The following is a 17,882-nucleotide window of genomic DNA, read 5'->3' as shown; positions in this document are numbered from 1 at the left end:
GAGGTTGGGCCCTGGGTTTCCACAGCTGTCAGGGGGCAGAACTGCAATCCCATTTCCACAGCAGAGCTGGAATGAACCCGAGAGCACTTGCTCTTCCAGCTCTCCTCACTGTACAGATGAGGAGGCTGACATCCCAAGAGGGCAGGGTCTGGCCAAGGTTACATGAGAAGCAGATGCAGAATTAGGCTCCTGGCCCTTTACTCAGGACCCTTAAATCTGCTTTAATAATAAAAGGAATTCATGCTTCCTACGTCTGTTGATTTGCCCAAAGGGTTTGTGGGTTCGGCTTCCTTGGGTCTGCACCATAGCCTGGGCAGCTACTCCTCTCATGCTTTCGCCCATTTTACAGATGAGGACACTGAGAGTCAGGAAGAGACAGTGGTTTTCTGAGGTTACAGAGCAGTTCAGGGGTGGCATTGGGGCCGGACAGACCCCAGACCTGACTCCTAGCCCCAAGCCCTCAGCTCTGCCAGTAGAAGCTCTGTCCCCAGGAGACCCCAAGAAGCTCTGAGAGCACCTTTCTCAGGAGACCTCAAATCTTTCCCCCAGGTGAGCTGCCCAGGGCCTAGATATGGCATCCTCTGTCTCCCTTGTCTCTGCCTTGCGGCACATCAGGGCCTCAGCCCACATTCATCGCTCAGGAGCCCTGTAGTCAAACTGCCGATTCCACCCAAATCTCACGCCTCTGTTGATGCTATTCCCCGTACCTGAATGTTCTTGCCTGCCTTGCTAACAACTTATTCATCTTTCAATATCCAGATGGAATGTCGTCTCTTCCGGAAAGCCTTTCCTGACCCCAGCCGAGATGACTGAGCTATCCCACCCTCACCTTTGGGCCTCTGCAGCCCCCCATGCACCCTTCCCTGATGCTGTGTGCTTCCCCATGCACAGCCACCCTGTGTACATCCCCCTCAAAGGCAAGGACCAGGGCAGATCGACCCAGGGACAGTACAGAGCCTGACACACAGAAGTGGCTCCAGCAGCAAACCCAAAGGCCCACACCCCAAGTCCCCATTGTGGCAAAGCCTTCCTGGATCCCTCAGAGCAGAGGCTGCCACTCTCCACAGTGTGGGGAGCCTGCTGAGTGCATCATATAGGACAAGTGACAAGGATGAACTTGAGTGTCACAAGTTCATTTACAAAGCACTTTCCATTCATGTTCACTCAAACCCTCACGTTCTTGAGAGTTTGAGATTTCTGACCCGGTTTTCCATACAGGGCAGTGAGATCCCTAGAGGGTAAGTGAGCTACCCAGCCATGTCCCAGAGGGAAGGCAGGGCTGGCACCCTGGCTCTCTGGCTTCGAAAGCTCTGGAAGTGATGAGGGGGACCATGGAGAGCCCAGCTCCCCCTTCTTGGCACTCTGCCCCAGAACCAGTTCCTCAGGAGACTGAGGGTATCTCCGCAGCAGGGAACAGCTGCAGCCCCCACACCCAGCACAAGCAGGCATAGAGGAGGCCTGAGGAAGGACCGAGGAACCACCCTGAAGCTACAAGCAGGACTTCCTCCCAAGAGGAACAGGGCAGTTCTCAGGAGGGCTGAGGCTCCATTAATGAGTCACTCATTCAACAAATATTTACTGAGCACCTACTACATGCCATACATTATACTAGACACCAGGGACACAGCCCTGAGAAAGACAAGGTCTCAGCTTCCAAGGGGCCGACAATCTTATGCGGGAGACAATTACTAAACAAGTAAGGACCCATGATAATTTAGGTAATGAGAAGGGCTATAAACAATAAAACAAGATGTGGTAATTGGAGGGCAATTCTACACATGGCATGTCAGAAAAGCTCTCTGAGAGGAGACTGAAGGATCCAGAGCAGCCATGCGAAGATCTCGACAGAGAGGCAGCATGTGAAAGGGCCCTGAGTAGGGCAGAACTGGTGGGCATGCTGGAGGAACAGGAAGACCAGTGGCAGTTCTGGAGCTCGGCAGGGTAGGAGATGAGGTTGTGAGGTGGTGGGGGCTGCTCACATAGGGCTTCATGGCCTCATGGAAGGTCTGACATATGATAAGGGGCAACTGACAGTTCATCACCTGGCATCAGAGCTCTGGGGGTCTGTGGTGTCTCTACCTATCAGGGCAGCTGGGGTAGCTTTTGCAGAAAAGCTTGGGAAGCAGTGATCTACCAGCCCATCCTGGAGGCTGGGAGCAACCTTTACTCATTCAGAGTAAATTGCTGAGCTTCTGCAACAGCCAGAGCCCCATGCTCAGCCCTACACCTCCTCTCTTGGGTAAGGAGGCAAGTCACAGACTAGGACCCTACGAGGGTTCTGACCCTCGCTTTGATAACTCTGAACCAGTCCCTTCTCTCTGGGGCCCTCAGTATCCCATAGGTAACAAGAGGGTTGGGCCAGATCCAGCACTAATAGATAGCTTTGATTTTATGACTCAAGCACTTGCTGCTGAATTTGAAGTGGGAGGCTGGGGGTGGGGCAGGATTTCCACATTGGCTATTGAGTCACCCAGCCTGTCAATCAAATATTACTCTTGACCCTCCTTTCCCAGCACAGAAGAGCCCTTGGAAGCACAGATAACCTCAAAGGAATCTCTGTGCAGTTGGAGAAGGAGTGCAGGGAAAGGGAGACAGCTACATAGAAATGGGGGAGAAGGGAACAGGAGAGCGACATTTGCATCCTATGATTTAGGACATCCTATGATTTAGTAACTGTCAACCCACAGTTCCAGAGTTTCCCAACAATCTAGCTTCTTAGTTTCACTCCCTACTAAGCTCCTGCTTGCATACCCCCAGTAACAGGGAGCTCCATCCCTACCCACACCAGGATTTCTCCATTACATCAAAACCTACCCCCTGTAATCCCACCCCTGTTCCTGGCCTTGGGACAAACAAGAACAGAACAAACAAATCAGCTCAGAATTTTACTGGAGTTGCCACCATTTTGTTCTGGATCTCGTACTAAACCCGGAGGCTCTAGGCGGCTTCAGAGGCCTCTGATCTGAAGAGCCTCTGGTCCAGGGGCAAAGATAGGAAGGCAAACATGACTAACTCAGCAGCCTCCCCACCAGGGACAGGATAGTCCTTCAAATATCAGAAGTTACCAACACAGACTCCCATCTCCCCCAACAGACACCCACTTACCCATGTTCCTACAGCTGCCTTTTTCTTTTAGATAAGAAACCAGTCACCGAGGTATCTATTTCAATCTCTCACCCAACACAGGACTTCCTTTCACAGAATCCATGGTCTCTCCTTGAATATTGCCACTGACAAGGGGCTCACCACCTCACAAAAGTGGACACTTATCCAGAGAGGCAAACCAGGCCACTGAGGAGTGTCTTCAAAGACCAAGGATGTAAGAAGCCAGTCTAATGGAGATGCCTAGATAACCTAAAATCTGCTTCAGCACCCTCCCCTACCCCACCCAGTCTTTCACCAAAGTAAATCCAGAGAGCTAACACGTGACTGGTTTGGATTTCATACCAGCCCATGATGGAATTCCTTGCAGCCAGTTTGAAAAAAAAAAAAGGCAAGGGTAGTTCTTAAGATCTGAAAACAACATTGGGAAATGCTCCTGATAGGATATTAAGTGACTTGGTCAAAATCATTCACTAAAAGTCCTCCTGAAATACAAACTTGAGGTCAAAAACATGAGCTGACAGCTCCTGGTAGGTATAACTCACAGCCGGTGGACAGCAGAGACGAGGGAAGGGGATCTCTGGGAAGGACTATAACAGAGAGCACCGCTATCCTGTTCCCTGGAGACAAAAGCATGTTTTAAAAGCACAAACATGGGTAAGTCCCTTCCTTCCCTTGTCATGGGCATCAAAGGGTACAATGAACAGAAAAGCACTCTTAAGTGAGAGAAGAGGCTGTCATAGGCTATTGGGCCGGAGTCATAGGGCGGCTCAGGCTGCTTGCCTCCAAAATGGCAACAGCAGTTCGGTAGCTCTCCAAGGGCAATGAGCAGCACTCCAAGGGCAATGCCAATGCCAATGCCCAGGACACAGTTAAACTGTGATACAGCTCCAGGGTGGTTACTCTGCAACCACTAGAATACTCTAAGTGATTCTGAGCAAGAGAGGAAGTCCTCCGGGAAACCAGAATTCAGAACTATAGCTGTAGCATGCCTTCAACTTTATATAATGTGTATAAATAAACTTGCAAAGAAATACACTAACACGGCAATAGGAAGCTATTTTTATTTTTGGTTGGTTGATGGGCCAGCAGTGGTTATTTTCCTCCCGTTTTTCTCAATTTTTCAAAATTCCAATAATTAGTATGTTTTATTTTTATAATGAAGATGGGGAGAGTAGGCGACTGTCAGTTACTGAAGAAAAAAGGCTAAGTAAGAGAGGTTCAGCAAGCAGAATAAAGACTTAGGAGGAGAGAGGGAAATTTCAAGACACACACAGACCTAGGACAGCTGTGCTGGACTTCTCAGGGTCTCCCTCGGCCAAGGCATCTGTTAAGGAAACCTCAGGAAGGTCATGCCTCTTCCCATCAATTTCTCCGACCACAGGTGTATAACTATATAGTCAGCAAGGACCTCAGTTCCACACTGGTGGAAGAGGGTCCTGGGCCACATGGAGGGTCCTCTGTCCCATCTTCTGTGGCTGAGTTGCTGCCGCCCAGTGGGCTCCCTATCCTGGGCTCCAGGATGGGAGGAGGGCAGAGTGCAGTGTGGGCACACCTCTCCCAGCCAGGCATGTTCTCTGGCTGGTGGCTCTTTCAGGGGATTGCAAAACCCTGCCATTCTGCCCCATCCAGTCTCTCCTGGCTTGCTCCACCTGGTGAGGAGTGAGGGGAAGGAGATGCCAGGGGCCAAGGCCCCCAGTGCTGGGGTTGGGGAGCTCTTGTTAAATATCAACCTCCTCTCACGGATGGGGAAAAACAAGCTGGGAGAAGAAAAGTGATGTAACAGAGGTGACACAAGCTGATGAAGGGCAGGAGTGGAGCATGAACTCAGACTTGACTACCACGCTGACGAGGTCCCCAGGATCCTGCTCTCTTCCCAAACATAGATGGGCGGCGGGGAGGCGGCGGCACGCTTTCAGAAAAGCAGAGAAAGGGGTTGGAACCTCAACCTGCACGCTGGCCAGTTCCCCAGCAACGTAGCCTCGTTATAAGGACACAGTCCTACCTGCCTTCGAGTCCTAGCCCCGTCCTTTCCGAAAACCCTCTTGCGGCTTCCCAGCCCGGGATGAAAGCCACGGAGGCCCCGCAGACCCCGGGCCCACCGCCGCGCCACCCCCCCACCCCCACCCACGGCGGGGCAGCCGGGGCCCCCGGCTCACCTCGCAGGACCCCGGAGTAGGCGGCTATGAGGGTCTTCATGCTGAAGCCGCTGCAGCTCACCGCCCTGCGGGAAGCCGGCTCGCCCCGCGCCCCTGGCCCATGCCCCGGCCGCCGGGGCCAGGGCTTCGCGCCGAGCTCTGGGGGCCGGGGGGTGGAGGGGGGGCGGACGGCGCCGACGCTGGAGCGGCTACGGCGCTGGGAGCTGGGGGCGCACCGCCCGTCGCGGCCCAAGCAGCAGCCGAAAGCGGGCCGTCGGCGGCGGCCACTGCGCTCGGCGCTCGGAGCGCGGCGCTTTATCACCTCACAACCGGGCGGCCCTACGCGGGCCGGGGCGGGGCCGGCGATTCCACCCGGCCCGCCCCTCGTCCCCGGGGAGCTGGAGAGCCGCGGGGTGCGGGCGGGGCCGGGGGCCCGGGGCCGGGGGCCCGGGGCCGGGGGCCCGGGGCCGGGGGCCCGGGGCCGGGGACAGGGCAGATGGGGCGGGCGCGGGCTCCTGGGCTCCGCACGGTGACCCGCGGCTCCTGGGCCCGGACGCAGAGCACGTGCAGTTGTCTTAGAGGTGTCTCGGCCCGCGGCGGGGCAAGCACTTGGCCAAGAGCAAAAGTCGGGCGTCGGGGCGTTGGGTCTCGTTGGTGCCCAGATTAGTTAGGGTAAGCCTGGGCTCCTAAACCACCCAAGCTGCCTCTACTTTTCCATCTGGTTCTCAAGAAAGCCCACAGAGTATCTCTGCACCGCGGGGTGCTGAGGACCCAGCTCAGCCAGCCCAGTCCCTGCCCGTGGGATGCTGACGAGGATGAGGGGTGAGGGTCCAGGACACAGGAGACAGCGAAACACAGATGCTGTTGGCAGTGCTGGGGCAGGAATCAGAGAAGAGAGTCCCCTGCCTGGGCTGGGGCTGGACGCACTTCCCGGAGGGGTTTAGTGCACAGCAGCTTTGCACTCAGAGCTGGAGTCTGATTCTGGCCCTGCCTTCCTTGAACCTTAGTTTCCGCATCTGTAAAATGGGAATAATAATTATTTTTATGAAACCCTTTGAGAACTGAATGAAGTAAGATACAAAAAAGCCTAGCATAGTGCCAGGCACATGTTGCAAGATTATCTTCCTTGCCCATTGATGAGTGGTTTTGCAGATGGAGTCTGTGGGTGCAAGGCAGGACAGATATGATGTCTTAAACTGGGAAGATGGAGAGGAGATGGCATTCGCCACTGGACAGGAGATCATCAGTATGTTTCTGCCAGGCTGAGAGAAAGGTAAGGGCCTTCAGGCAGAGGCCACAGCATGGGGGGAGGCCTGGAGATGAGCCCTGGGAGCACCCTGGTATGGCTGGAAGAAGGATGCAGGCAGGGGAGGAGTAAAAGAGGAGACTGCACAGGTGGTGAGGGACCAGATCTGAAGGGCCTTGTAATCCTACTGAGAAAATTGGACTTTATCCTGTGGGGGATGGAGCAAAGGAGGGGTGTGAAGAGCAGGGCACCTTGAGTAGATTGGAGGGTTAGGAAGAGCAGGTGGGTTAATGGTACGGAGGTGGGGCTTGGGGAATAGGGCAATAACACGTGCCTTGGGTTTGGCCCTTCACACACATGTGGCAGCTTTCTTTGTCCTGGGACTGTGGTCTCCTGCATGAGGTGAGCATGGGGGACTCACACTGGCACTGGCTTCTCCTGGCCCCCTCCTCGCACCTCTGAACATCCCTGCATTCCTGTCTGTAATGGTCTGCCCAGCTCCTCCTTCAGCTACGTGAGTAGGATGGCCCTGGGACCAGTCACATTTCCTTTATCTTTCTCCTAACCGGCCCTGGGTGCTTTGACCAAACCAGGGGGAGAGAGGCCAAGTCAAGCGACCAAGCAGGAACTGACCAGGATGGGCTTCACCAAGGATGGTGTGTCCCACTGCCCCCCGGCCCAGTCACCAGTGTTGTGCTGGGAATTATGGGTGCCGTTCTTTAGTTTTGGGGGTTTGGACACTTGCGCACCTGAGACTCCTTACTGTGACAGCAGCCTTGGCCTCTCTGTTGCACATGGCCAGACCGAAAGGCAGAGAGAATGCTTGCCTTAAGAGAGGCCCAGGGGGAAAAGCAAAAACAAACATTTATCAAGTACCCTGCTCCATGCCAGGCTCCAGTCTGTGTGCACTTACCCAATCCTCAAGGCTGCCCTGCCAGGGGTGAGTATCACCCCACCTTGCAAGAGGGGCACAGAGAGGCAAAGTGATTTGCCAAGGACTACAAAGTGAGGAAGTAGTAAACCTGGGATTTGCCTTCAGGCCTTCCCGAACCTTCAGCCCATCTGCTTTCCCTGACTCATGAGATTGGGGAGAGGGACCAGCCCCCAGTACTGGAACTACTTGACAAGAGCAAATTCCCATTCATTTATTACCTTCTTTAAACTTCCCCCATAGCCCTGCGTGATTATTCCCATTTTGTAGTTGGGAAAAGTGAGGTTCAGTGAATCAAAGAGCTTGCCAGATGTCATGTTGGGGCTAGGATTTGAACGAGTTCTTATGCCCCATGGCTAGGGCTTGTCTGGGTCAAACTCATTGCCAGTGCTCAGGTCACTCAGAGGGGGGTGAGGAGAGCCTGGCATGGCCCTGTGGTCCAGAACCTCACCTACCTCCTCCGTCATCCAGGAATTTGCCTGGGACCCCTGAAGGGACTGCTTCCCTTCCCTCCAAGCCCCCAGTGTCCTTCTGTCTACATGCTGCTTGGTCAGCAAGAGCCAAATGGTGTAGTCTTAGGTGCCAGGCGAAGGGGTCTAGACTTTATCCTCAGAGCAATGGGGAGCCATAAAGGGCTTTAGCAGGGGTGACATAGGGTCTAGAAAGATCATGGTCCAAAAAAGAACATGTTCAGCTGTCACCTCCATAGCATCCTTCCTGATTACCTATGGCCTGTATCAGCCAGGGTCCCAGCAGGAGACAATCTCTCTGGAATTGGGTAACTGAAAGAAATTTTAATACAAAAACTTTGCAAAAATATAGGCCAAATATAGAGAAAACTCAAGGATGGTGCAGTACCCCAAAGCTAGTGATATGGGGGCATGCGGCCTAAAGGTCCAAAGGAAGGAAGACAAGCAGAGGGGGAGCTGTGTAGAGCAGGCCCCCTGATAGTCCCAGCCTTCACTGAAGGGGAACAGGCCAACATGGTGACCTGGCAGGGTCACGCTCTCTCCCTCCCTCCGGTCTTCTGCTGGGCTTCCCATTGGCCAGAGGGTAAGGGAGCCCAATAATGCAGTCCATACAGAGAATTCAGGAAGTACGCAGGATAGAGAAAGGTAGAGAGTGGGCCTAGGAGGGCAAATGGAAGATACACAGCACATGGCCCCAGGAGGACCCTCTCTTTGCTCTGTGTCCCCATCAGACCCCTGGCTTCTCTCGTTCAGAGCACCTTTATTCTTAACGTTTACACAGCTGTCTTGCCCAGGAGAGGCTACTTGAGGTAGAATCAGAGGGCTCTCTGTGTCCCAGTGCCCAGTGCTGGACCTGGCCCATAGGTGGGTAATACTGGACGGAAGAAAGGAAGGAAGAAGGGAAAGAAGGGAGAGGGGAGAGATGAGGATAACACAGCCTGCACTAAAGTGATGGGTTTGGCCAGCTGGAGAGGAACGGGGCTGAGAACCTTGGGATCAAGCCATCAGCACAGCCCCGGCCCCGTTTTAGAATGCTCTGTTGCAATGTGTAACGAAAGTTCCCCTTGCATCATTCTGTCTGCAAGGTTCTTACTCAATTTCTCCAAAGACCGTTCCCCTGCAGAGAAAGAGGGCAAACCTTATTTTGCCAGGGAGCTCCTGGTGCATTCTGAGACCCTCCCAGCCCTGTGCTGGCCCGGGGTGCAGTCCGGGCTCTCCAGGAGCCTGCGTGCTCAAGGCAGAAACAGACATGTTAAAACAAACCGTGAATATGTGTGAGGATGGATGTTAACTAGAATTACCGTGGTGATCGTTTTGCAATATATACGTATAGTGGGTCATCTTATACACCCAAATCTAATGTTACAGTTCAATTATGTTTTTAAAAAGACCATAACTATTCAGCAGTTGTTTTCCCAGCTTTCTTTAGCAGTGCAGCCCTTGCTTCAAATCCACCCTTGTTCAGAAGCCCATGAGGCAACAATAGATGACAAGGGCCACTCTGTTTTGGCAGGGCTGGGCCCAGGATCCAGATGGTCAGCCTCTTACTTGGGTAGCCCCCATAGTCCAGGTTCCAGGACTCTGGGAACACAGCTGGAAACTCAGTGCAGAGTAGTAAGTGCTGGGACAGGGGACTCAACCCACTGAGGATGGCATGGCTCATGCCTCCCCATGCCAGGAGCAAAGGACTGCCCCTCGAGAGCTGGGACCGGGTCACATCCATCACACTGAGCAGGTGCTCAGGACAGGTCTGAATGCATCATTCTTATAGGAACTATAGTAAGTCTACCCAGACAAGGCTCTTCTCCTAATCCATATGCACCTTGACCCTGACTCGGGCTGCAGACTGAATCAGCCCTAACCTCACCACCTGGTAATGTTGCTTACTGTGTTTGAGCCGCAGTTTCCCGGTGCTCCATCCAAATGGGAGTAAAAGTATCTCCTTCCTAGGATTGTAAGGACTAGAATAACGAACGGAAAGTGCTGAGTACAGAGCCTGGCATGTAGCATTCGACAAATGTTATCAATAGAACGTATTATGATTGCCACTAAGAATTGGGAGGACAGGTTTACTTGGAAATGAGGCAAACTGTCCAAAAGCCTATGAAAAAACATAATGGAGGAGGAAAGAGTGAAATGCCCAGAGAAACTAGGGAAACCAGAGGGCAGTGGAAAAGACTAATAGCACCTCAGCGGGACCACAGCTCCCAAAGGAAAATCGCAATGAGACCGAGGGTCCTGGAAGGAGCAGAGGCCTGATCAGAGGAGACTAGGAATGTGTGTGAAGATTGAGTTCCGCTGGAGAAGCATTGGGAGACTGCTAGAGCAGTTCAGATCTTTCCAAAGGGAGAAGAGGAGGGATCGTGGACGAGAGCAGGTCTGTGCTAAACTTGAATGAGCATTTACTAACCAAGTTACTCTTCCAGCTACTTTACATGTGTGGGTTTCTTTCAGCCTCATGACAGCCCTATGGAGTACAAATTACCAGAATTAGCCCCATTTCACAGATGAAGACATTTAGGCACAAAGAGTTAAAAAGATGTGTCCAGGGCCACGTAGCTAAGAAGTGGCAGAGCCAGGGTTTAAACCCAGGTAAGTCTGGTTCAGGAGTCTAGGCTGTATAGTAGACACAAAATCCTGGGCCCTTCTCAGGCCAATGGAACAAACTGTTTATTTTATTATTATTTTTTTTTTTAGATTTTATCTATTTATTTGACAGAGAGAGAGAGAGATCACAAGTTGGCAGGCAGGGAGGTGGGGGAAGGAGGCCCCCCACTGAGCAGAGAGCCTAATGTGATCCAGGGCTCCATCCCAGGACCCTGAGATCAAGACCTGAGCTGAAGGCAGAGGCTTAACCCACTGAGCCACCCAGGTGCCCCAAAAGTGCTTATTTTAAAGGCTGTTTGGTGTCTCTTGAGAGAAGGAAGTGTTGGTTATCAGGGGCTGTTGCTGAGTCACCTAGAGAGGCTGGTATGAACGTGCCAGTTCCCTCTGTGGTGGCCTTACTGGATTCCCCAGCCAGCCTATGTGTAGGCCCATGACCCTGAGCAGAGTCCCTGAGTGGGCCAGGTGACCAACAGCCATGCACGGGCCCTGCTAGGGAAGAAGAGCTAGCTGTCTTAGACAGAAGCTCCTCTTAGAGTGAGGAGTCCTGATGAGCCCAGACTCCACTCCCTCACAGCCTGGCCTTGTGGAGTTTTTCAATCAGCAATCTGTACAAGGATTTTGACGCAAGGCATGCAGGACACACAAAGAAGGGCAGGAAAGGAAATATTTTAGATGAGACACCCAAGATTAGAAGACCCTGAAAGCCTGTAAAGGAGATTTGAATCTCTCTTTATAAGAAATATAAAGTCAGATGCTAGATAGATGTGTTTCAGCCTCTTTCTTTAGTATCCTTGGCCTCCGCCAGGCTTTGGATATGATGGGTTGTAAAACTGAGTGGATTTGAAATTTTTGATTAGGCTGACCCTCGGGGAAAGAATACATGTCTAGAAACATACACACAGACACCTCCACCCTTGATAAGCACAACAAAGCTCTTTCCATCTCTTCTCGGCCATACCACCTTCCTTTGCAGGACAACTATACTAGCCTCTTCACGGGACCCCTGTCTCCAACCTTGTGTTCCACGCTGACCCCCAGAATGATCTCTGGAACACACAATCCAACCATTTTCATGTATGGCTCCCACAGCTTTAGGATGAGGCCTGAGCTCTTCAACATGGCATTCAAGGCTTCGTGTAATTCTGCCCCTACTACTCCCTCCAGCCTTTCTCCATGCCTCTCTCTGATATGGATTCAGCTCTCTGGTCACATCAGGTCACTTGCTGGGTCCATGAATACACTTTCTCCCTCTGGGTCCTTGCTCACACTGTGCTCTTGAACTTAGGTGCCCTTGAGCTGAGATGCCCTTCTCCCTTCTTGAACTGAAAAGTGTCTCTTTTTTCTGCACCCTGCCCAGCCTTCCTATCTTTACACATTTTCCTCCAAGAAGCCTTCTCTACAACCAAACCCACTTTTTGTTTGTTTGCGGTTTTCTTGTTTAACGTTCATTTGAACTTTAACACTAGGACCAGGGCTAGGAATATGGAGGGATATAGGGCAGGGTCCCTGCCTTCTGGAAGTTCAGAGCTTGGAGAAGTACATAGTTCAGAGAAGTCCACATTTTGGAGAAAGAGTTTATATAATTTGTCTGTCTAGATTCCTCCCTGTCTGACTGTAGGCAAATCAGACAAAGCTGATTCAAAGATCCCAGCACCTAGGATGAGACCTGATTGATATAGGGAAGACACCAGAAAAGAATGTATTGACTTCCTTGAGGGTAAGGACTGGATCTTATTTCATTGCCCACTTCCTTCTTCTGCAATCACATGCACTCATGGGACCTAGAAAATACAGTGTGGGATTCTGTATTACATCTCATGTCACCCAGAATAAATTTTGTCATCATTCATTCATTCACTTATTCACTCATTCAATACATTTATCACATATATACTCTTTGCCAGACCTGTGCAGGTACTAGAGATATAATAGTGAGGAGAAGTCTGACTCAGTCTCAAACCTCCTGGAACTTTTGAAGTTCAAGATCAAATTGAGAAAAGGAAGTAATAGTCCTCATTAGAGTTTTCAGGTCATTTAGGGAAGAGACCAAAGATTGAAATGAATTTAGCCCTGACCTTGTGCGTAACACTGGGTATGCAAACTTCAGAACCCTGGAGATATGAATTCACGGCAAACTTAAAATAAAGATGGAAAAAACTGAGGATTAGAGAGGTGACAGTGAGAAAAGGGGCTGAGACTGGTATACTACTTGGTCTGATGCCAAAGCACTCACTTGCTCTAATTCACCCGGGCCTGGATGGAAGGGAGGAAGGGAGGAAGGGAAAGAGGGGAAAGAGAGGAGCTGAACTACCCCGTCAGTCCTGTATTGGGATGGTGCTGTGGAGCTGGCTTGGACAGGAAGGACAGACAAAATCTGGGGATTTTCCAACACTGCCATTGGGCAATCCCCAGAATTAAGTCATGGTTGTCACTTCTGATGTACCTGGTGTTGAGGAAGAGGTTCAGGCCTGAAAATAAATTCAGGGGAATTTGAACCAGGGCAACTCGCCCAGTGTGGCCCCTGCCAGGCTAACCCTTTGAGTCTGGAGGATTGTTCTCTACGGCAGTTCGGACACTCTGTGGTCTGCACTTCCCTTCTTGTCTACACAAATCTCAGTATTATGCCAGGCACAGATGGGGTGGGGGGAATGGCCACTCTGAGACCTCTCTGTTAGGACATTTCAACTAAGATATCAAATATATTGGCACATAGTCGTTGATAATATTCACTCATTGTCCTTTTAATATCTACAGGATCTGTAGTGATATCTCTTTCGTTCCTAATATTGACAATTTTTTCTTTTTCTTTTTCTGTGGACCAGTTTGACTACAGGTTTATGATATTATTTATTTTTCCAACAACAATCTGTGGTTTCAAATATTTTCTGTTTTCAATTTCATTGTATCTACTCTTATCTTCGTCATCTTTATTTTTATCATTATCTTGTCTTTATCAGGCTGTTATCTTTATCGTTATCTTATCATTATTATTTCCTTCCTTTGGCTTGCTTTGAATATAATTTTTTCTTTTTCTTAAACTTAGATTATTGATTCCAAGCCTTTCTTATTTTCTAACATAAGCATTTAATGCTATAAATTTCCCTTTGTTAACTATTCTAGTTGCATCCCATAAATTTTGATGTGTTTTCATTTCCATTCTGTTCAAAATATTTTAAGATTTCCTTTGTACTTTCTTCTTGACCCATTGTTTGTTTGGAAGTGTGCTGTTTCCAAAAATTTGGGATTTTTCAGATATCTTTTAATTATTGATTAATAATTTGATTCCATTTTTTTAAAAGCTGTTTTTTTTAAATTTTATTTATTTATTTGGCAGAGGGAGAGAGAGAGAGAGATCACAAATAGGCAGAGAGGCAGGCAGAGAGGGAGGGGGAAGCAGGCTCCCTGCTGAGCAGAGAGCCCCATGCGGGGCTTGATCCCAGGACCCCGAGATCATGACCTGAGCCGAAGGTAGAGGCTTAACCTGCTGAGCCACCCAGGCTCCCCTGATTCCATTTTTATTAGAAAACATACTTCATGTGACTTTCTTTTAAAATTGTTGAGGTTTCTTTCAGGGGCAGAATGTGGGAATATGGGCTGTCTTGGCAAATCTCTTTTTCTCCCCCCAAATATTTAATGTACACTGGAAATAAGTGCTTATTCTGCCGATGATGTGGAGTGTTCTGTAAAGATCAGGTCAAGTCATTTGATAGTTATTTGGGTTTTCTAAATCCTTGTGGTTTTCTGTCTACTTGTTCTATTAGTAGTGGAGAGAGGAAATTTGAAGTCTCCAACTATAATTGCAGATGTATTTATTTTTTCTTTCAATTCTATCAGGTTTTGCTTCATATATTTTGAAGATCTGTTATCAGGTTTTATTTATTTAGGATCATTATGTTTTCTTGACAAATTGGTCTCTTTATCATTATATGATATCACTATTATATGATATCACTATTTCTGGTAATATTCCTCGTTCTGAAATCTGCTTTGTCTGATATTAACATATCAGGCATGATATATTAGTTGATTAGTGTTTGCATGGTGTAACTTATTCCACCCCTTTTTAACCTATATGTTTTTATACTTAAAGCAAAGTCCTTAATATACAGATGGTCAACAGACACTTGAAAAGATGTCCAGCTTCACTCATCATCAGGGAAATGCAAATCAAAACCACAATTAGATATCACCTTCTGAGGCGCCTGGGTGGCTCAGTGGGTTAAAGCCTCTGCCTTCGGCTCAGGTCATGATCCCAGGGTCCTGGGATCGAGCCCCACATCGGGCTCTCTGCTCAGTGGGGAGTCTGCTTCTCCCTCTCTCTCTGCCTGCCTCTCTGCCTGCTTGTGATCTCTGTCAAATAAATAAATAAAATCTTTAAAAAAAAAAGATATCACCTTCCACCTGTCAGAATGGTTGAAATAAAAAAGACAAGAAATAACAAGTGTTGGTGAGGATGTGGGGGGAAAGGAACTCGTGTGTACTATTGGTGGGAATGTAAATTGATATGGCCACTGTGGAAAACAGTATAGAGGTTCGTCAAAAAATTAAAAATAAAAATACTATGTGATCCAATCATAGCACTACTGGGTATTTACCCAAAGAATATGAAAACACTAATCTGAAAAGATAGCTGCAACCCTATGTTTATTGCAACATTAACAGGTGCCAAGATACAGAAGCAACCTAAGTGTCCGTTGATAAACAAATGGATAAGGAAAACATGGTGTGTGTATAAACAATGCACTATTACCCAGCCATAAAAAAGGATGAGACTGTGTCATCTGCAGCAACATGGATGGAACTAAAGGGTATTATACTAGGTAAAATAAGTCAGACTGAGAAAGCCAGATGCCATATGATTTTACTCATATGTGGAATCTAAAAAAATGAATAAACAAAAAGCAGAATCAGAGCCATAAATTTAAAGAACAAACATGGTTGCAGAGGGGTGGGAAAATGGGCAAAATGGGTGAAGAGGAGGGGGAGATACAGGCTTCCAGTTAAGGGATGAATAAGACATGGGAATAAAAGGCACAGCATGAGAAATATAGTCAGTGACATTGTAATAGTGTTGTATGGTGACAGATGGTAGCTACACTTGTGATGATCACAGCCTGGTGTATGAACTTGTCCAATCACTATGTGGATGCCTGAAACACCTGTAACAGTGTGAGTCAGCTACCCTCAAAAATAAACACATGAAGTGAGGTTCTTAAAATAATAAATAAATGAAAGTGCGGGTCTTTTTTTTTTTTTAAGATTTTATTCATTTATTTGAGTGAGAGAGAGAGATCGAGCATGAGAGGAAAGAGACAGGGGGAGAAGCAGACTCCCTGGCAAGCAGAGAGCCTGATGTGGGACTCGATCTCGGGACTCCAGGATCATGACCTGAGCTGAAGGCAGTCGCCCAACCAACTGAGCCACCCAGGCGCCCCAAAAGTGTGGGTCTTATACACAGCATATAATTGAGTCTTTAAAAAAAAAAGTCTGACAATCTCTTCCTTTCAACTGGGTGTTTGTTTTTTTTTTTTTTTTAAGATTTTATTTATTTATTTGACAGACAGAGATCACAAGTAGGCAGAGAGGCAGGCAGAGAGAGAGGGAGAAGCAGGCTCCCCGCTGAGCAGAGAGCCCAATGTGGGGCTCAATCCCAGGACCCCGGGATCACGACCTGAGCCGAAGGCAGAGGCTTTAACCCACTGAGCCACCCAGGTGCCCCTCAACTGGGTGTTTAACAAGGTCATTCACCATCTATATAATTACAGATATGGTGGGATTTAAATGTACTATCTCACTAGCTTTCTATTTTTGAGACGTGATCCTATATCCTTTTTTCTCTTTTCAAGACAAAGTTTACTTTGGATAAATTCAGTATTTTATTGTGATTCCATTAGATTCCACTACTGAGTTATTGATTACACCACTTTAAAAAGTCTTTAGTGGTCGACTTGGGGTTCACAATATACATCTTGAACTTAATCAGGGTCTACCTTTGAAGAATAGTGTACCATTTCGTGTACAGGCGAATGAGCCTTATTAAGAGTATACTTCCATTTCCTCGCACCTATTCTGTGTGCTCTTTTTGTTATACATTTTTTTAAAGATTTTATTTATTTATTTATTGGACAGACAGAGATCACAAGTAGGCAGAGAGGCAGGCAGAGAGAGGAGGAAGCAGGCTCCCCGCTGAGCAGAGAGCCCGATGCGGGGCTCGATCCCAGGACGGCGAGATCATGACCTGAGCCGAAGGCAGAGGCCCAACCCACTGAGCCGGCCAGGCGCCCCTTTGTTATACATTTTATTTCCACAGATGTTATAAAACTCTATATGTTGGGCACCTGGGTGGTTCAGTGGGTTAAGCCTCTGCCTTCGGCTCGGGTCATGATCTCAGGGTCCTGGGATCGAGTCTCGCATTGGGCTCTCTGTTCGGCAGGGAGCCTGCTTCCTCCTCTCTCTCTGCCTGTCTCTCTGCCTACTCGTGATCTCTGTCTGTCAAGTAAATAAAATCTTAAAAAAAAAAAAAAACTTTATGTTATGACTATTTTTGCTTTGGATAATACATTATCTTTTAAAGTGATTAAAAATAAGAATAAAGGTTTGTGTATTTACCTTCTTTTTGTTGTTGTTTAAGATTTATTTATTTGACAGAGAGAGCACAAGCAGGGGGAGTGGCGGAGGGAGAAGCCCGCTCTCCACTGAGCAGGGAGCCAGATACGGGGCTGGATTCCAGGACCCTGAGACCATGACTTGAGCCAAAGGCAGAAGCTTAACCGACTGGGCTACCCAGGTGCCCCATGTTGCTGTGTTTGTTTGTTTCTTTCTTTTATAATTTCTTTTATAATTTCTTCCAGTCTTCACTGTGTAAATCCAGGTTTCCGTCTGCTGTCAAGTGCACTCCGCCTAGAGAATGTTGCTTGTTGTGCAGGTCTACAGACAATGTTGTCTCAGAGACTTTAAAATAACTGTGATTACTAAGTGAAGGATCAAGAGGAGATCATAGACAGCCTGTAGAAACAGATGGGGGTGGTTAGCATAGAGACAACACTATAAAAAAGAAGAATCAGGGGCACCTGCATGGCTCAGTCAGTTGAGTGGTGGACTTTTGGTTTCTGCTCAGGTCATGATCTCTGGGTCGTGGGATCGAGCCCCATGTTGGGCTCCAGGCTCACCGCAGAGTCTGCTTCTCTCCCTCTCCCTCTGTCCCTCCACCTGGCCACACTCCATCTCTCTCTCTTTGTGTCTCTAAAATAAATAAATCTTTAAAAAAAAAAAGAAGAGTAAAATGAAGTGTTAGAAATTTAAAAATATATATATACATATATATATGTGTGTGTGTGTGTGTGTGTGTGTATATATGTATATATATATATATATATATATATATATAT

At 48.5% G+C, this 17,882-nt stretch overlaps 1 protein-coding gene across 1 annotated transcript in view; it reads right to left on the bottom strand.

Annotated features, from left to right (window-relative positions):
- DGAT2 (diacylglycerol O-acyltransferase 2) overlaps window positions 1-5,575 on the bottom strand; it is a 31,767-nt gene extending 26,192 nt beyond the window's left edge. The window contains exon 1 of the mRNA XM_080815941.1: window positions 5,262-5,575. Coding sequence (XP_080672067.1) covers window positions 5,262-5,301 — 40 coding nt within the window. The 5' untranslated portion in view covers window positions 5,302-5,575. The remainder of the gene's footprint in view (window positions 1-5,261) is intronic.
- Between the last annotated feature and the right edge of the window lie 12,307 nt (window positions 5,576-17,882).

The sequence above is a fragment of the Martes martes genome (genome assembly GCF_963455335.1).
Source record: "Martes martes genome assembly, chromosome: 10".
In the NCBI taxonomy this organism is placed as follows: Eukaryota; Metazoa; Chordata; class Mammalia; order Carnivora; family Mustelidae; genus Martes; species Martes martes.
The sequence above is the reverse complement of the archived record's forward strand: the minus strand, read 5'-3'. Positions and strand labels throughout refer to the sequence as shown.